The sequence below is a fragment of the Tursiops truncatus genome, chromosome 20 (genome assembly GCF_011762595.2).
Source record: "Tursiops truncatus isolate mTurTru1 chromosome 20, mTurTru1.mat.Y, whole genome shotgun sequence".
In the NCBI taxonomy this organism is placed as follows: Eukaryota; Metazoa; Chordata; class Mammalia; order Artiodactyla; family Delphinidae; genus Tursiops; species Tursiops truncatus.
In genome coordinates this window covers 11,052,085-11,072,269 of record NC_047053.1, presented here as the reverse complement: position 1 = coordinate 11,072,269, position 20,185 = coordinate 11,052,085, and the positions used below count along the sequence as shown (strand labels likewise).

The 20,185-nt window shown below is 51.9% G+C and overlaps 1 protein-coding gene across 2 annotated transcripts in view; it reads left to right on the top strand.

The window, feature by feature from the left end:
• SPNS3 (SPNS lysolipid transporter 3, sphingosine-1-phosphate (putative)) overlaps window positions 1-20,185 on the top strand; it is an 81,577-nt gene that overhangs the window by 27,977 nt on the left and 33,415 nt on the right. For both annotated transcript variants that reach the window (XM_073797995.1, XM_073797994.1), the window contains one exon: window positions 16,418-16,483. In XM_073797995.1, the coding sequence (XP_073654096.1) occupies window positions 16,418-16,483 (66 nt within the window). The remainder of the gene's footprint in view (window positions 1-16,417; window positions 16,484-20,185) is intronic.

Below are 20,185 nucleotides of genomic sequence, written 5' to 3'. Positions count from 1 at the left end.
CTGACCTTGCAGGGAGGCTGAGGCCTGGGCAGATGGAGGCCCCATTTAAGGCCTGTCACTGCATTGGCTGGGCCCGCGGACCACCTGCCAGTTCCGCTTCTGCCACTGTCTTGCTTGGCTCTGGGAAGCAGCTCCTTGGCTGTGTTTTGGGGACACAGCTGTCCCCCACCCCATAGCCTGGCGCATCTCCAGAGCTGGATGGCTCATCTAGAAATGACATTGCATCTTGGCTGACAAAGCCAGCTGGGGAATCTCTTCTCTAGGCCGGCCCTGGGACGCGAGGGACTGCAGGGCAGGAAGGCTGGCAGGGCTGGGATGTGTCCATCGTCCAGTGCTGGGAAGCTGCTCCTCCTTGTGGCTCGTGTTTGGGCTGGGCAGGATCCCCAGCGACCAGAGCTCCAGCCTTCCAGAAGTGGTGCGGTTCTTTCTGGACCCCCTGACCAGACCCCCCTCCTCCATGGCTCTGTCTGTGCTTCTGAGGTTCTGAGATTCAGGCTCTAGCTCCCCCCATCCCCGCACCCCTGCACCCCTGCCCACTAACACCAGTCCTAAATCTTTTTTTTTTTTTTTTTTTTTTGCGGTACGCGGGCCTCTCACTGTTGTGGCCTCTCCCGTTGCGGAGCACAGGCTCCGGATGCGCAGGCTCAACGGCCATGGCTCACGGGCCCAGCCGCTCCGCGGCATGTGGGATCTTCCCGGACCGGGGCACGAACCGGTGTCCCCTGCATCAGCAGGCGGACTCTCAACCACTGCGCCACCAGGGAAGCCCAGTCATAAATCTTTAACACCTCCAAACTGCCCCTCTTCTCTTGGTCCGCTCTGTCCTGTCATGGCACACGCCTTGCCGTCTTTCTCTAGGACTGTCCCAAGAGCCCCCGTCCTGGTCTCCATGTCTTCCTGCTCCCCCACCACAATCTGTTCTCCCCACACTGCCAGAGGGACACCACAGAAACTTCCCTGCTTGAAAGCCTTGCATAGCTCCTTGGTGCCTCTGGAAGTAAGTCTAACTCCTCATCCTGGCATTCAAGGCCCCTCATGAACGGCCCTGACATCCTTAGTAGCCTTATTCGATGTGGTTCTGCCATGCAGGTCCCCTCCTGATTCCCAGGATATGCCCTGTGCTCTCCACATCCAGGTTCTCCCTCTGTTTCCTCTACTCCCTTCCCTTCTCCATACGCCCGAATCATTCTGGGCCTTCAAGGGAGGCTAGAGCACCATCTCTCCATGGAGCCTTCCCTGATTGCTAGAGCCAACACTCTCTCCCCATACTCGCCACTCCTCAGCACTGTCTTCCTTGGGTCCTGGTTCCTTATGCTCTGACCACCCGCTCCCAGCTGGGCCCAGGTTGTTTCCTATCTTTCTCAGCACTCCAGCCCGAAGCACAGTGTCAGGCACTTGGAGTGGGGTGGGGGTGATCACCTGTTTGCTGTGTGAATGGTTGAGTGACCAGCTATTTTCATTCATTCATTTATTCAACAGGTATTTATTGAGTGCCTATAAAGGTGGCATGCTAGTTTAAATGCCACAGATATAGCAGTAGATAAAACAGACTAAATTATCTCTGTTTTTAGGGAGCTCCCATTCTAGTTGGGGGAGCTAGACCACAGGCAAGATATATAAGTAAAATTCACAATATTGTGAGTTATGGGATATTTAGGGGAACAGTGTTCCAAGCAGAGGGAACAGCAACTGTAAATACCCTGAGGCAGGAGCGTATCTGCTGGGTTTAGGGAACAGCAAGAAGGGCACTGTGGTTAGTGTGGAATGAAAGGAGAAAGGGAAGTGAGGGCAGAGAGGTGGTGGGACAAGATGATGTAGGGCCATGTGGGCATTGGGTGGGGCTGGCTGAGAGCTGAGTTGAGGTTTTGTGCTGAGGCGTGGGTGGTCTAGCTTATGTTTTTTGCATCCATTGAGATGGTCATGTAGTTTGTCCTTTATTTTATTAGTATGGTATATTACATTGATTGATATTTGTATGTTTAGCCAACCTTGCATTCCTGGGATAAACCCTCCCTTGGTCATGGTGTAAAATTATATTTATATGTTGCTGAATTTGGCTTTTTAGTATTTTGTTGAGGATCTTTGCATCTATATTCATAAGAAATATTGGTCTATAGTTTTCTTGTGATGTCTTTGTTTGGTCTCATAGAATGACTTGACGAGTGTTTTCTTCCTCTTGTATTTTTTGGAAGAGTTTGTGAAGGATTTGTGCTAATTCATCTTTAGCCATTTGCTAGAATTCCCCATTGAAACCATCTGGTTCTGAGCTTTTTTTTGTGGGAAGTTTTCTGATACTGACTCGATATTTACTTATTATTGGTCAATTAAGGCTTTTTATTTCTTTTTAAGCCAGTCTTGGTGGTTTGCATCTTTCTAGGAATTTCATTCACAGTATTCGCTTATAGTCTTTTTAATTTCTGTAAGGTCGGTAATAATGTTCATTCTTGATTTTAGTAATTTGAGTCTTCTCTCTTTTTTTTTTCTTGGTCAGTGTAACTAAAAGTTGGTCAGTTTTGCAGCCAACTTTGGTTTTATTGATTTTCTCTATTGTTTTTCTATTACTGACTTATGTTTAATGGAATCACTCTGACTTCTCTGTTGAAAATAGACTTCCCATGAGGGTATGGGGTACAGGAGCAGAAGCAGCAGAGGTGGTAAGAAATGGTTGGATTATAGATATGTTTTGAAGGTAGATCTATCAGAAGTTCCTGATGCATTCAATGTGGGGTGTGAGAGAGAGAAGAGTCAAAGGTGAGTTCTAGGATATTAGCCTCTGTAGCTGGAAGGAGGGAGAGGCCATTGACTGAGATCGGAAAGTAGGCAGGAACAGCGGCATTTGGGGGAAGATGAGCAGCTTGGTTTTGTACATTCTGAGTTTGTGGTGGGAGGTTGACGTCCAAGTACAGGTGTTAGTAGAGTTGGATGCAGGAGTCTGGAGTCCATGGGACATGACATCATCCCTAAAAACTTCAGTGGGTGGGAACTGGCTGCAGTCTACCATGAAGGATTGTCATTAGGTGTGGGAGACCTATGGGGGTCAATATCAGAAAGGGTGTCCAAAGGGGGCTGAGGAATTCGCTTCTGTTCATATTAGTTTCAAAATAGGAAGAATCACTTGAGTCTCTTCAATCCACCCATCCATCCATCCATCCCTCCTTCCATCCATCCATCCATCCATCCATCCATCCATCCATCCCTCCTTCCACCCGTCCATCCATCCATCCATCCATCCATCCATCCATCCATCCATCCATCCATCCTTCCTTCCATCCATCCATCCATCCATCCCTCCTTCCATCCCTCCTTCCATCCCTCCTTCCATCCATCCCTCCATCCTTCCATCCCTCCTTCCATCCATCCCTCCCTCCATCCATCCCTCCTTCCATCCATCCACCCATCCACCCATCCATCCCTCCTTCCATCCATCCATCCATCCATCCATCCATCCATCCATCCACCCATCCATCCATCCACCCACCCATCCACCCATCCACCCATCCACCCATCCATCCATCCATCCATCCATCCATCCACCCATCCACCCATCCATCCATCCATCCATCCACCCATCCACCCATCCACCCACCCACCCACCCATCCACCCATCCACCCATCCATCCATCCATCCATCCATCCACCCATCCACCCATCCACCCATCCACCCATCCATCCATCCATCCATCCATCCATCCATCCATCCATCCACCCATCCACCCATCCATCCATCCATCCATCCACCCATCCACCCATCCACCCATCCACCCATCCATCCATCCATCCATCCATCCATCCACCCACCCATCCACCCATCCATCCATCCATCCATCCACCCATCCATCCGTCCATCTGTCCATCCGTCCATCCATCCGTTCACCTTCTCAGATTGTAGGAACCAAAGTTCTTCCTGTACTTTCTCTGCCAGTTCTGGGGAGATTGATAGGGCTTCCTGGGAAGGCCCACAGGAATGTGGGTATGTGTACTGCTAGTGTGTGCACGCATCTAAGTGTGACTATATGCAGGTCTGTGAATATGAGTGCAGATATGTGTGCTTTTGTGTGAATACACCTCTGTGTCTGTACAGCCATGCTCTGTGTATGTTGCATATACATGTCATTCATTCTATATATGCGTAGCATGTATGTGTCCATGTATGCTGCTTTGCATACGTGTCTGTGCATGAGTGTGCACATGCACATGTATCAGGGCAAGCAGATAATTGTGTGGGATGTGTGTGCACATGTGTGTCTGCAGCTGCCTATAGCTTTCATCCAACTGCTTCTGGGCCCTAGCTGCACTGCGTGGGGAGGAAGGGTTTTTGGAGGCATCGTGGGCATGCCTGTCCTCAAATTTCCTGAAGTAGGGCCAAGTCGTGTGGTCTGTTTCATGGAAATAAGGTTTCCTGAGCATATAAAATCTGGTCTGGGGCCTTCCGTGGGGGAGCCCGTTCCCTGGGGCCCACCTGCAGGAGCAGAGGGTTCCGTCTCTTCCCTCCTTCCAGTCCCCTTGGCAGGGGAACTTGACTTCTTGGCTGTTAATTGGGATCCAGACACACACAGCAGGTCTTGGCTCACACCGTCTTCCTTGGCCTTCTTCCCAGAGCCGCTGCCCTTCAGAGGAGAAAGGGTTTGTACCCAGAGGAGGGACTGAGCCCAAGGTACGAGCTCCATCATCACTTGTCTGATAGCTGGAGGATGTGGCTGAACGTCGGCAATCCCCCCTTGGGTGGGCTTTGTGGTCCAGAGGAAGTAGCAGGCGTTGGGGGATGACAATGAGCATGCATTGAGGCATCTGAAAGACCTGGACATCATTCCTGCTTCTTCACTTACTAGCTGTGTGAGCTATAGGGCAAGATCTTGACCTTGCTGAGAGTCAGTTTTCTCAGCTGTAAAATGGGAGTGTTTGTACTTTCCCCTTGGTTTCATTGAGGAGCTAAATGAACTTTTGGACCTGTTCTAGTTAGTATAGATACATAATGAAACTTAGTGGTTTAAAATAAGAAAAACACTTATTTTGCTCACGAATTTGCAGTTTGGGCAAGGTCGGGGGTGGGGCTGACATATCTCTTTTCCACTTGGGGTTAACTACGCAGAATGGGGGTGGGGGAACTGGATCGTCAAAGGCTGAGGGCCGCCTGATGGTTGATGCTGGCTGTTGGCTGAGACCTTAGCTGGAACTACTGGCTAGAGCAGCTGCCTGTGACCTCCCCATGTGGCCTGAGCTTCCTTACAACATGGTGGCCGGCTTCCAAGGACTAGAGTCTTGAGAGAGCCAGGTGAAGCTGCGTTGCCTTTGAGGGCCTGCCCTTGAAAGTTACACAGCGTCACTTTCACTGCATTCTGTTCTTCACTTGAGCCACAACTTCTTGCTCAGATTCGAGGGGAGAGAGAACGGATTCACTCTTTTTGGTGGAGACTAGCAGTGATCTGAAAGAGCATGTGGAAATATTACAGTGACTGTTTTGGGAAAATACAGTCTGCTACATGCCCCAAACGTTCCTCCTTCACTGAGCCCTGGGTCAGTGACATCTAACATTACGGGGACGAGTGTCTGGGCATGTGGCCATGAAACCCCACAGGTGTAACCCTACCCCCGCCCAGGGTGTCTCTGGTTCTGTGCTGCTCTTCCTGTTTCACAGGTGAGAAACCTGGGAGTGGGAGTCTTCACCCTTAAATCCTGCCGGGCTTCACGGGCCAAGGGAGCAGAGTCGAGGCCATGGTGAGGTGGCTGTGAGGCAGGTCCCAGCCAGGATGAGCGGAAATGCTCACTCACTTATCAGATATTTCCCAAGCACCTCCTGTGTGCCAGGCACTGTTCTAGGCTTTGAGGATGATGCAGCATTGAACAAAGCAGGCAAGAATACGTATGCAATAAAATAAATGGTATGTTAGATGGGAATGAGCTCTGTGGAAAAGAACAGAGCATGGAAAGTGGACAAGAAGAGGGACTGGGCTGCGCAGGATGGTCAGGGAGGCCTCACGGAGATGGTGGTGCTTCAGCAGCAACCTGAAGCAAGTGAGAGAAGGAGCCATGTGGATACACGGGTGGAGTGGGGGAGAGCTCTCCATGCAGAGGGAAGTGCAAAGGTCCTGAGGGGGAAATCATGCTGGTGTCTTCTAGGAAACGTGGTTGGAATGGGGCGAGCCAAGGTAGAGCAAAGGAGATGAGGTCAGAGGGAATGCCGGGGGTGGGGTGGGGAGGGTGGGGCACTGATTGTGTGGATCCCTGCACATAGAATGAACTTGGCTTCCAATTTAAGTGAAATGGGAAACCACTAGAGAATGTCTAGCACAGAAGTGATGCTCTGATTGATGGTTTGTATCAGTCACCTATTGCCGAGTAACAAATCACCCTAAAACGTAGTGGCTTAAGACAACAATTTATTATTTCTTATGATTCTGTGAGTTGGCTGGATGGTTTCTTGCCTGGTTTCACCTATGCTCACTCCCGTGGCCGCCTTCACCTGGAAGACTGGGTGGGGTGGGACATCCAAGCTGGCCTCACTCGTGTCTGGCCGTCAGCTGGGGCTCCTCCATTCTCCTCCATGTGGCCTCTTGTCTTCCACTGGGTGAAACCGGTTACTTACATGGTGGTCTCAGGGCCGCATTCCAAGAAAGCAAAGTGGAAGCTGCAAAGTCTCTTAAGGCCTAGGCCAGGAACAGCACAGCATCACTTCTGCCTTATTTTATTGGTTGAAGCAAGGTGTGAAACTGAGCCGGTTTCACCATGGGAAGGGACTGTACAAGGGTGTGAATACCAAGAAGCATGATTAATTGGTGGCTGTTTTGTAACTACCTACCACGTAGTTTACCAAGGTCTCTCTGGCTGCTGTGTTGATAATAGAATGAAAAAGGACAAAGACGAGAGACAGGGGAACCCATTAGGAGGCTTTCCAATATTATAGGCAAGAGATGCCTGTGGCTTGGATTGGGCAACTTATGGAGGAAGTGCGAAGAAGTGGTCAGATTCCGGGTACGTTTTGGAAGTAGAATCGACAGGATTTCCTGACGGGTTGGGTGTGGAGTGTGAGAGAAATGGGTGAGTCAAGGGCAACTCCAGGGTTTTGGGCCTGAGCAACTGGAAACACGGAGTTGCCATTTACTGAGACGGAGAAGGCTGGAGGGAAGTATGGAGTTGTTGTTGGTTTTTTTTTTTTTTTTTTGGAAAGGATGGGATTAGGAGTTCAATTTTAGACATGTTGAATTTGAGATGCCTTTTAGAACATTCAACTGCAGTTGTTAAGAGGCAGTTGGAAATTTATGAGTCTGGAGTTCAGGAGAGAGGTCTAGGCTGGTTATGTAAAGCCGTGAGACTGAATGAGATCAGCAAAGGCCTGAGCTTGGATAGAAAAGAGAAGAGGACCAAGGATCACACTCTGGGGGACTCGACACGTCAAGGATATGGAAGCATCATGCTATCACAGTGAAATCAAGCGATGAGACCAACAATTCAATCCACCACACTCTATCAATGACCTTTCTATTTTTATTTGGGGGAAATTAAAAAAAAAAAAGCAAAACCAGAAAAGCACAAAGAAGAAGATAACAATTTTCCATTTTCTCATCCCCTAGAATCAGCTACTGTTAACATCTTGGCCTGTTTGCTTCTACTTTTGTGATGTGACCATCCTTCTATATGTGCCTCTGTATATAAACCCAGATATATGTGTTTAGAAATACTTTTGTTAAACTGAGGTTATCTGGTAATTTTAAAAACAGATTTATTGAGTTGAAATTCAGGTATCATACAATTTAAAGTACAAAATTTAATGGTTTTTAGTATATTCACAGAGGTTTGCAATCAACACCACATCAATTTTAGAACATTTTCATCACCTCAAAAAGAAACTTTATAAGACAATAGAATAAATGCATTTCTTGGGCTTCCTATAAAAAAAAAAAGAAACTTCATATTCATTATAAATCATTCACCATTTCCCCCTAACCATCCTCTATTCCAGCCCTAGGTAACTGCTAAGCTGCTTTCGGCCTTTATAGATTTGCCTATTCTGGATATTTCATGTAAATAGAATCATATAGTGTTTAATTCATTTATATGAATTTACCTGAAGAAACTGAAGTGAAATCAAAGGACTTGGTTAACTTCAAATTAATTTTAAAACTTTGGACTTATTGATGAATCCTGATCAGCTTTCTTATACCTCCCCCTTCTTCTCTCCCCAGTCTCCTGGTTTTTGTTAGTTATATTATTATTTTTACTTTTTCTAGATTTATAACACTCACAGTCTGTTCTCTAAGCATAATCCTTAGATCTGGGACAGTAGTCTCAGATTTAAATAGATTCAATACTCATTCTCCATCTGTTGCATAGATGCTCCATTCCTGAGTTCTTCGTTTTGGTTCAACTCCTAACTGAGTAGATTTTGTGGTTAAATAGTTTTTAATCCATTCTGTCCCCCTTTCCAAACCAAAAAGGGCTAGAGAGGTGGTTTTCCTTTGGTTCATTTATGTTTGAGTTTGTCTTCTCCTCTTTCCCTCTTTTCTTGAACAACAATTCACTGGGTATGGTATTGTTGGCTCACATTTTCTTCCTTTCATTACTTTGCAAACATCTGTTCCATTGTCTTTTCGTATCAAATATTGCTGTGAAGAATGAAGTTTAAAAAATCTTTCATATCGATTCACTTTTTCATCTGGATACCTGAAGATTATATTATTTATTCTTGAAATTCAGTGGCTTAGGTAGTGTATTAGTTATCTCTTGCTGTGTAACAAATCATCCCCAAGTGTAGTTGTTTAAGACAGCACACATTTATTATCTCACAGTTTCTGTGGGTCAGGAATCCAGGCATAGCTTAGTTGGGTCCTCTGCTTCATGGTCTCTTGTAGGCTCCAATCAAGGCGTTAGCCCAGGGTCTGTGGTCTCATGTGAAGTCTCAACTAGGGAGGGATCTGCTTCCAAGCTCACTCAGTGGTTGTGGGCCTCATTCAGATCCTTCTGCGATGTTGGATTGAGGGCCTCAGCTCCTCATTGGCTATTGGCTGGAGTCTGCTCTCAGTTCCTTTGCTATGTTGGCTTCTTTCTTATGGCAGCTCCCTTCCTGAATATGTGTAGGCTGAGAAGGCAATAGAGGAGTCTATCAAGGGGAGTCACGGTCTTTTGTAACATAATCACGGAAGTGTATCCCATGACTTTTGCTGTATTCTGCTCATCAGAAGCACATCCCTAGGTCCAGCCCACGCCCAGGATGAGATACAAGAGGCAGGGGTCTCTGGAGCCATGTTAGAAGCTGCTTGCAACAGCTAGGATATATCTCAATGCTAAATATTCTATATCATATAAAAGTTTGTTCATAACAGTGTTCTTATCTGCTGAATCAGCACTGAGTATCCTCCTTCCCCCTCTCATCTCTTTGAATATTTCTTATGTTTGTTTATTTGTTGAGTTTTTTTTTTTTTTTTTTTTTACCTGTGTTGGATCATCTTCTGGGCTGGGACTAGGGTAAGGCCAGCAAGGCATAAGGGCACACAATTTAAGGAGGCACTCACTCCCAGGGGCTAACCCTACACTTGTGCAACCCAGAGACTGAGTACCTCCTTAAATTTGGTACCCTATGTGTCTCACTTGCCCTGCTCTAGTCCCAGCCCTGATCTACTTCACCTGTCTTTCATATCATTTACTTCTCTCTAAATGTTTTCTCTTTTTCTTTTTTAAAGTTTTTTTTTAATGTGGACCATTTTTAAAGTATTTATTGAATTTATTACAATTTTGCTTCTGTTTTATGTTTTGGGGTTTTTTTTTTTTTTTTGGGCCACAAGGCATGTGGGATCTTAGCTCCCCAACCAGGGATTGAACCCGCACCCCCTGCATTGGAAGGCGAAGTCTTAATCATTGGACCACCAGGGAGGTCCCAATGTTTTCTTCTTTGTGTTTTTTAAAAATCAGTCAATCTGTGAGATTATCTCAAGCCTTTCTCTATACTGGTGATTCTACTTTGGTTGATGTCTATTCTGTTTCTGACTGTTTTTAATTTATTAGTTCTGTAATAATGTTGTTTATTGCTTTGCTCCTCCATTTATTCCCTTAAGTCTGCAATATCCTTTTATATCTCATCCTATTGGAGGTTCATTTCATTTTTGAGCTCTTTATTGAATTACTATTCAATGTAGTTTGAAACAATTATAAGGTATTTCCTTCTGCTCCTTCTATCATCTGTCTTCTAGGTTGGGTTCTTTTTTCTTCCTCCTTTTCTTTCTTCTTCCTTCTCCACCTTTCCCCCTTTCCATTTCCTCTGTTTCTCCCTCCCTCCCCCTCCCTCCCTCCCTCTTCCTTCCTTCCTTCCTTTCTTTCTTTCTTTCTTTCTTTCTTTCTTTCTTTCTTTCTTTCTTTCTTTTTCTTCATTTCTTTCTTTCTTCCTTCCTTCCTTCCTTTCCTTCTTTCTTTCTTTCTTTCTTTCTTTCTTTCTTTCTTTCTTTCTTTCCTTCCTCCCTCCCTCCCTTCCTTCTTTCTTCTCTCTCTTCCCTCCCTCCCTCTCTTCCTACCTCCTTCCCTCTCTCACTTTCTCTTGCTGTTTTATTTATTTTTTTTGTATGTTTGCACAGTTCACATACTGAGTGCTTTCTCTAGCCTGGGTGTGGGCAGCTCTGCTCTGATACTGAATTTGCTTTGATATAGTGTGGGTGACTCTTTTCTTCTACTCTCTTCCTGCCTTCTCTGTGACCATTCTCTTCCCCAAAGGGGCTGCAGTTTGAGAGTTGAGTGTTAGGTTCTCTGTCGCCTGAGGGAATTGCAGGGCTCAGGTAAGGCAGGAGGGGCTTTGTGAGAACACCTGGGCTCTGCTCTCTCTTCTGGGATTTAGGTAAATGCTCTATCACAGGGTTCATTCTACTTAATTGCTGGGCCTTAGGCCCAGTAAAAAGCAGTAAAAAATGACTGTTTTTAGGCCTTATGTGGAGTCAGTAACTGGAGTCATTTATTCACTTTCACCACTTTTACCCATTTCTCCCCAGCAGCTTTTCCCACTGGTTCTCAGTTAAGAGTGGAAACACAGGACCCCTGCTCAGTTTATTTTGCTCTAGATGCTGGGGTTTTGGAGGAGAGCTCTGGGAAGGGAGGAGCTGAGAAGGGTTATATTCTCTACTTTACTCCAGAATTATCTGGTTTTTTTGCCTTGGCTGCCAATATTTAATACTTACCTCATTAAGCTTTTTTTTTCCTTTGGTGAAAAATGTTTCCCCCCTACCCCCCGACACTATTTTTTACTTTTGGGGGAAGGGAAGTCTATGGTGCAATTGTAGCCCTCCATTTTCACACAGGAGTTGCCCCGGATGATCTTTAAGGCTCCTTCCAGCCCAAACTAGATCGTAACCCTGAGTTCCCTTCTGGCCCAAGGAGCAATGTGGCCACCATGACACAGAGCAGAGCCAGCTTGGCGGTCACGGAGGCCTTTACATCCGGGAAGGGATGCTGCCCTTCTCAGCCTTGGCGATTCCTGAGCAAGGACCAAAGATGGAGGCCCAGTATTTGCTGAGCCCGGTGCCCACAAGGGAGTCTTGCGTGATGGTTGGCAGGGAGCAGTCAGGATGTGTGTCCATTGTAGCTGTGGTCCGGGTCAGCTAAGGATTCCAGGGTTGGCTATGGGACCTGCTCTCACCCCTTGGTGGCCCAGACAGCTGGGTCGTGCAGGTGCCCCAGCTTGGGGGATCTCTCCTACCACTTGGCCCTTGCGGGTTTTTTGGACAAGCCTATTTATTTATTTATTTAGGCTGAGCCAGGTCTTAGTTGCCGTGGGATCTTTAGTTGTGGCACGCAAACTCTTAGTTGCGGCATATGGGATCTAGTTCCTTGACAAAGGATCGAACCCAGGCCCCCTGCTTTGGGAGCAAGGAGTCTTAGCCACTGGACCACCAGGGAAGTCCCAGTCCTTTTGCTCTTGTGTCTTGGGCTGGAGTAACTGGGCCTTGCCAGAGGCTGCCTATGAGGGGCTGAGAGAGGCCCACCTACCCTTCCTCTGAGGACCCCACTTCCCTGCCAGGATCTAGCAGGTGTCTCTTCTTGGATGGGCAGCAGAGCCTGCAGTATCAGCTGGGTTCTCCAGGAGGACTGGAGCTCATTCCCCATCTGCCTGTCTGCCAGGGTGCTGGGCCTTTGCTGGCCCATGGGAGCTGGGCGGTACCCTTGTGCCCTAAAGACAGTCCCTGCAATTACAGGTTGGCAGGCCCAGGGAAAAAGTGTGCCAGCCGGCCCAGCAGCTTGCTGGTGGCCAGTCTGTGCCGGGGACCTGCATCCTGACTGGCTCAACCACACTGGGTGAGGAGTTGACCTGTGCAAGGGGAGGATCGGCCTTACCTCTGCCTGAGTCTCCACAAGCCCATGGGAGACATTTGCTTTCTCCCTACCTGGGGGCACCTAGAATCCATTCTTTGCAGTTCAGAGATCAGTTACTGCCCAGTTGTCAGACTGAGATGGACCAAAGTGAAGACACTGTCCCTTCCACTCCACAGGGGCTGAGCCTCCTCTGGGGCAGGTGCTCCAGCTTCCGCCCTGCTCCCTGCCCATGCCTACCTGTGCGTGCAGGTGTACGTGAGGAGGGTGTCTTTGTGTGTGAAGGTATGAGCGTGTGCATGTCCGAGTGCAGGTATGCACATGAGTGCAAAAGCAAGAGCGTGTTTGTGTGTGTACATGTATACGTGTGTGTGTGCCCGTGTGATTGTGCACAGCTTGCTGTCTACATTATAAGACCACAAGCATGCACATGTACGTGCTGGGCTATTTTCCAGCCACCGTCTGTTTGGTTGGTACTCTTGCCACACATATTTTAATACTTAGAATGTCATCCCTGTTACCTGCTTATGTATGTGTCTTCGTGGTGTGTGAGTTTTGAGTATGTGTCCCAGGTTATGGGTCTAGGTATGCGTGCATGGGTCTTGGAGCTCTTGTGTGTGTGTGTGTGTGTGTGTGTCTTGAGGATGCACGTGTCTGTGCATGCTTGTGTGGTTGTGTGTTATGTGAGTGCATGTGTCAGAGAGTGTGTGTGTGTGTGTGTGTGTGTGTGTTTGTCCGCCTCTCTGGCCGGGGGTGACTAAGGCCAGAAATATGCATCATCACTGCCCCCACTGGAGGGGGAAATCCTCTTGAGTCTGAAATGGAAAGGCCAGGGGTTGAGGGGCTCCACGCTTCCCAGGCCCTATCACCCAGGGAGACGGAGTCAGGGTGCAGGGAACCATGAACAGGCACTAAGGGGACAAGGGCAGATTTCCCATTTCCCTTTTGGAAGTCCCCTCCGGGGCTGCTGTCGGGAGGGATGGTGGGGCCTGGGAAACTGGTGAGGCGGAGGGACGGGGGAGGCCTGGACCAGGCCAGCAGCAGTGGCCGGGAGGAGGGGGCAGATCTGAGGGACATTTAGGATGCAGAATGGACAGGAATCGGTGTCTGGAGGGGTGCGAAGGCGAGCAAGGCACGTAGGAGCCCCCCGCCTCCCCCTTTCCGTGTCTGACCACTTGGGCAGCTTGCTGGTGGCCAGTCTGTGGGTGGGTCCTGTATCCTGGCTACCTCAGGCACCCTGGGCGGGGACAGTAACATGGGGGGACAGGAGGAGAGAGCAGGTTTGGGGACCTAGTCAGTGTGAGGGGCCTGTGGCCGTGCAGAAGAGGGCGTCCAGGGGGCTGAGGGGCCCGTGTGGGAGGAGCTTTGAACGGTCGGCTGGCTACATTCTTCACCGTGACTTAACTTCAGACCAGGGCCCTTCTTGTTTGTTTTGTTTTTTTAATTGCGGAACACAAGTCTGCATTGGTTGTGGAGGCCGCTGACTTCTCAGACCCGATTTGCACGCAGCCTGTGGGACCAACTGAAGTTATCTTGCAGCTTTAAAAGCAAAAGCTGTAAAAAAAAAAAAAAAAAGCAAAAGCTGTTGGTGGTGGAGGGGGCTGCCGGGGCGCTGGGCCACCCTATCGTAGCAGCGTTGGGGAAACCAAGGCCCAGAGTGTGGTGACCGCCAAGGGTGGCCCCACATGGCCAGGCCACACCTCTTTGATGGGGTGTCCCTCCAGGGGGTCACACCTCTTTGATGGGCTGTCCCTCCTTGAGCCCAGGCAGCCGCCTCAGGAGACTCTGTAATTAGGGATTAGGAGACGGCCTCTCCCCAGCTGGGCCTTTCGCTCCTCAAAGCCTCTGCGTGGAGGCGGGGATTTGGTGGCTTGGGTGGGTTTCCAGGTGTGTCTGAGGAAACCTGGCATCCTCAGGCAGCTCGTTCAGCCGGAGAGGGCCCGTTGTGGCTGCAGCCTCCCTCCGATCGGCCCTATTTTGGGGTCAGGATCCCTGCTCCAGCTGGAGGAAGGAAAAGGTGTGTCTCAGCATGTCCTGGGGGTGTGGGGCAGCCGCGGGGAGGCCGCAGCACCCGCAGAGAGCAGGCTCCGTGCGGCTGGCCCCCCGGCTGTGGAGGGCAGGATGCCTTTGAGCTGGAAGTGGGAGGAGGGCAGCGGCCTGGCGGTCCTGGTGGATGTGGGAGTCGAGGGAACGATGGGTGTGAGCTGCCCTCACGTCGGTCCCAGGAGGCCGGGTTGGCAGACCCTGTGGGGCTGGAATGCGGGTCTGCAGCCTGCCTGGGCCCCGCCTAAGGCTCGCCAGCTGGCCACTTCCTGATTCCCACCCCTGTGGGTGCCCAGCCCCGGGCCCAGCGGGAGGCCCCGCCCTGCCTTCAAGCGTTCCCCAGTCTGTGGAGGGCCAAGGACTAGTGAGACTGGGAGAAGACACCCGCTGCTCCCCCTTCCCAGCCGTCTCTCTGCAGCCCCGGGCCACACTCCTGCCCACCCGGCCTCGTGGGTGCCTTCCAGCCTCTTCGCCTCTGCTCACTACGGTTCTCTGCCTGGCACGGCCTCGGGGCCCTTCCAGACCCATGCTGATGCAGCCCATCCTTCGGGGCTCTGCTCAATGCCACCTCTACCTGGAAGCCCTCCGCATCCTGGGCTTTCCTCTGACTTTCCTCTTGCCAGCCTCTCCCAGCACTATGGTCTCTGGGACCTCTTGGAGTCTCCCCCCGACCTCACCGACAGCTTCCTGCCCCTCACCTTGCCGCAGGGGAGAGGGGCTCACCAGAAAGTGACTTGATGTGTGACCGTCGGCCTGAGTCTTCTCATGTGTGGAGTGGATGTAATGATACGTGTCTTATGAGGTGGCTGAGAGCTGGATGGGTGACAAGAGTGGAAACGCCTGGCGCGCAGTCAGTGTGCAGGCAGTGGGCCTTCGGTTCCGCGGTCCTGGGTGCTTGTAGGCCTTTGGGATCCAGAGCCTGGGCTGCCCCAGGCACAGCCCCGTGACTCCAGGAATGACTAATTCCCCTCCAGCAATAAGCCCTTAGAAGCTCTGAGAAATGAGACTTTCCCCCTCCTTCTTGCCGCTTCATTAAACTCTTCTTGAGTGAGTGGAATGAGGATTGTCCTAATCCTTTGGCACGAGGTGGGGGGTTCAGGGAGCTGGGAGAGACAGGTACACAGCGGCCTCCAGATGGCGAGGCGGAGGGTGGGCACACAAGGTTATCCCAGCCCCACAGGTGCCCGGGGTGGGGGTGGGCACTGGACGGGGGCCGGAAGCCTCGTGTTTCAGGATGGCTTTGCCCTGGGCCAGCTGGCAACCTCAGACGAGCCCTGGCCCTGACCCGGGCACAGTTTACTGTCTCAGCCTTGCTCACCTCCCTGTGCTGCTCTCGGGGTCTGGGAAGGGGAAGGCCTAGGAGGGGCTGTTGATAGGAGGCCTGGACTGGGCAGTCTGGCTGGCATGCAGTAGGCACCTCCTTAGTGTACACAGGCCTTAGGGGAACAAAGGGGAGGGTGGGCAAGTCCTGGACCTTTCTCCTCTGTTTCTCCACCTTTATTTATTTATTTATTTAAAAAAATACTTTATTTACTTATTTATTATTTATTTATTTTGGATGTGCCGGGTCTTAGTTGCGGCACATGAGGTCTTTAGTTGCAGCATGTGGACTTGTTAGTCGCAGCATGTGGACTCTTCGTTGCAGCACACATGCAGGATCTAGTTCCCCGACCAGGGATTGAACCCGGGCCCCCTGCATTGGGAGCATGGAGTCTTACCCACTGGACCACCAGGGAAGTGCCTGTTTCTGCACCTTTAAACGTGGCCTGGGAGTCCTGGCTGCCTCCCTGGGTGACCTCAGTGGCTAGACCCTGGGGGCCGTCCATCAGGGGGAGTGCTCTTCCCAGGCCCGGGCCCTGGCACTCCTCTCTGGGTCACGGCTGCCAGTCTGCCCAGATGGGAATGTCCACCCACTCTGGAGGCTGTCGCAGCTGGGAAAACAGTTGCAAACCTCACCCACCCCAGGAAGTCTCGATGGGTCCTTCCTCTGGGCAGCCTCAGTCTCCTTCTCCACAGGTGGGAAGAAACAGTGTGGGGAGGGGCTGGTGACTGAGATCCAGGGAGCCTCATCCTGGCCACCCTTTGTTCACAGGTGTTCCTGGCCCTCGGGGAGCTGCTCCTGTCCTGCAACTGGGCCGTGGTTGCTGACATCCTGCTGGTAGGTGTGAGAGTCGGAACGGAGGGCTGGTCCTGGGGCCTCTCGAGCAGGGGCAGCTGGAGTCTGTCCTGCTCAGAGCTGGACTTCTGCTGTTGAGTGGCCTAGAGGCCAGGAGGGGCTTCAGAGACCATGGGGTAGGGGACCAAGGTCAATGAACAGTCACCTTGGACCAGGGGCTTCCCTGACAGTCTCAGACATATCCTTTGACCATCACTCCCATTTTGTAGATGAGCAAATGGAGGCTCAGAGAGGGCAGGTGCCTGAACCAAGGTCACACAGCCTGCAGAGGCACTGAGCCAAGACTGAGGCCCGGGTTTTGTTTTTTTTTTTGCGATACACGGGCTTCTCACTGCTGCGGCCTCTCCCGCCGCGGAGCACAGACTCCAGATGCGCAGGCCCAGCGGCCATGGCTCACGGGCCCTGCTGCTCCACGGCACACGGGACCCTCCCGGACCGGGGCACAAACCCGTGCCCCCCGCATCGGGAGGCGGACTCTCAACCACTGCGCCACCAGGGAAGCCTGGGCCCGGGCTTTTTGACTCCAGGCCTCCCTCCCTCTTTCTTGACTGCACTTCTCAGCAAGCAGGCTCCTTGGCCTCCACTCTGGGTGTGCAGACACGGATGCTGGACTTCAGGGCCACAGAGCCCAGGTGGGTCCAGGCCACCCCAGCTCCCATATCATGGGCTGCAAGGCAAGGGGCCAGCTCGGGCTATAATGAGGGCTGATGCTATCATGACCCCATGACTGCTAGGTCCAGAGTCTAGCAAGACCCTCCCTGAGCCTCACACTCTCCGTCCAGCCTCCCTGCCTCCTTCTAGGAGAAGTGCAGGGAAACATTTTAAACACTGAAGGGCTGTGCCCTTGTGGATTACACAGGGTCCCAGACCTAGGGACACCCCAAGAGCCCTCCTCCTGCCTCCTGGTAGTCCAGGGCTGGGTGGGCATGAGGGAACCAGAGCAGCTTGCAGTCGGCTGAGAGCTGTCCTGAAGGGGGTCTAGTGCAGGGGCACGAACCTGGATTCAGGAAACAGACCTGGGATTCAGCCCTGCTTCTGCCACCTACTAGCTGTGTGTGACCTGGGCAAGTCACTTTGTGTCGCCGAGCCTCAGATTCCCTGTGTGGAAAATGGAGATGAAAATACCTCCTGGATTACTGTGAGGGTGAAATGAGATTATCCATGTAAAGCTTTTGCCCTGTTCCTGGCACAGAGAATGCTGGCTGGGATTCTGACAGCAAGTTAGTGGTTCCTACTTTCTCATCTTCCATCTCCCAGAGAAATCCTGGCATCCTGGAATCTGAGTTTGAAAGGGCTGTGGGGAAGTGTAGTCATTTAATTAGCCAACAAAACCTGCTTGAATACTGCTGTGGACGGGAGGCTCACTCTCTGTCTAGATGCTCTGGCCCTCTTCTTGGCCCAGGCTCAGTGGATGTAGACAGGGCTGTCCTGTCTTTGACTCCTGGGTGGGTGTATCAGCTGCAGGGCTGGCGCGTCTTCTCTTTTCCTCCTTCCAGGCAGGAGACTTGGGCTCCATCCCAGACTCAGCCATAGACTTGCTGAATGGCCTTGGGCCTCAGTTTCCTTGTCTATAAAAAGGGGTAATCATGGGCTTCCCTGGTGGCGCAGTGGTTGAGAGTCCGCCTGCCGATGCAGGGGACGCGTGTTCGTGCCCCGGTCCGGGAGGATCCCACATGCCGCGGAGCGGCTGGGCCCGTGAGCCATGGCCGCTGAGCCTATGCGTCCGGAGCCTGTGCTCCGCAACGGGAGAGGCCACAGCAGTGAGAGGCCCGCGTACCGCAAAAAAAAAAAAGGGGGTAATCATAACCAGCCTGGCGGGGTAAGCAAGATAGCCTGAAGGAAAGCCCTCTGTATGTGGAATCGTGCTGGCAAATCCTTTATTTTTGGGCCAAGCTGTACAGCGTGTGGCACCTTACTTCCCCGACCAGGGATTGAACCCGTGTCCCCTGCATTGGAAGTGTGGAACCGCTAGGGAAGTCCCAGGCAAACGTTGTCTTGAGTGGGGCTGCCCACTTGTCCTCTGAATCCTGCCCCCTGCAGCTTCCTCCACGTCCCCCCCTCCCCCCGCCTGCTCCCTGCTGCACACGGCAGCCCTGCAGATATGTGAAGACTGCGCCTGTGTGTGCTCCCCCACCACCACCGTGTCTGTGTTTGCAGGAATGATTAACCTGGCAGAGCCAGGCTTTTTGTAGAGCTGTGTGTGGGCTGGGGACAGGCGAGGAGGGGTGAGGGGGCCAGTCAGCCATAGTCTGAGCCATCTGGGTCTGCTGGGGAGCTGGCTGGCACTGCCCAGGGGGCCCAGGGGGCCGGGCTGGACGTGATCCAGCCTACTTAGTGTTCCCCACGGTCCTCCCCTGGCTTGGAGGCCTCCAGCCCCTAAAGCTTAGTGGGGCCTGTCATCCCAGGAAGGCTTCTAGCCCCCCTTCCCCTGCCTCCCCACCTTCCCAAAGTCCCTCAGTGGAGGACAGCCTTGTGACACTTTGGTGGCCGGAGCTGGACCAGTCCCTGCGGTTCTTGGAGCTCAGTCCCCTGACAGAGAGAGGGGGAAGGCTCCAGGGGGGGAGTGGTGTCCGGCAGCGGGGGGCTCCCAGCTGTGGGGTGGAGGGCAGACAGATGGCAGCTGGGGGCAGGGTGAGGAAGGGTGGGAGGTGACATGACCTGGAGAGTAAGAAGCTGCGCAGGGGAGAGGAGAGAGAGGGTGGTAGCTGGAGTTGGCAGGTCATAGGTAGCTGGGGTTGCTTTTCTAGAGGTGAGGCAGGAGCAGGCTCCAGGGGCCCAGAGGGGAGATGGGTGGAGAGAGGCCAGCAGGGGGTGGGATGGGGCTGGGGAGGAAGTAGCGTGCAGCAAGGCAGGGGCAGGAAGTGTGGCGACACTGGTGTGGCAGGAAGTGCAGGGAGGTCCCTGCTGGCTGCCCTTGCTCCTGAAGCACAGAAGGTGAGAGGGCAGCAGAGCCCAGGAGCCAGGATTCTGGAACAGTCCACCTGCTTCCACTCCCAGTCCTGCGCCTCTCTGGCTGGCCTTGGTTTGCTCAAGTGTGCAGAAAGGTGGTACCTACCTACCAGTTACGCCCAGGCTACGCGGGCAGAGTGAGCTAAGCCTGTATCACGCACGTTCCTGCGGGGTTGCTGTGGGCTCCATGGCCCCATGTCAGTCCTGCCTCAGGGATACGGCTCTCTTTGATCTGCTTATCCACAAGGAGGAGAATCCAGATTCTCCCTGGGGGAGAGACCTCAGGGGCTCTTCAGTGGTTCCCAAACTTCACTGAACCTAAGAATCAGGTTTGGGGGAGCTTGTTACAGATTCAGCTTCCAGGCCCTGTGTCTTCAGGGTCTGATTCAGTTGGGTCTGTGTTGGGTCGAGGGATCTGCATTGCTGTCGAATGTCCTGCGTGATCCCGGTAGAGCCGTTCCTCGGAACGCACTGGAAAACACCGGTCTAGTGTAGCCAGCTCCCCAGCTCGTAAACCCTCTGCGACATTCTGACTAGTGCAGTCCGTCCCCTTGTTCACCTACTCTCTGACGGGGAGCTCACTCTTTGCACGCTGGGAAGCCCCTACCTCCTGGTGGGTGAGTTAATAAAAAGGACCTTGGCTCCTCACAGCCAAGACCCACTTCAGACCCACCTCCGGCAACCTCCCCCTGCCCGGCGGGGCCTCGGAGCGCCTCGCTTCCTGGAAGGCTGGAG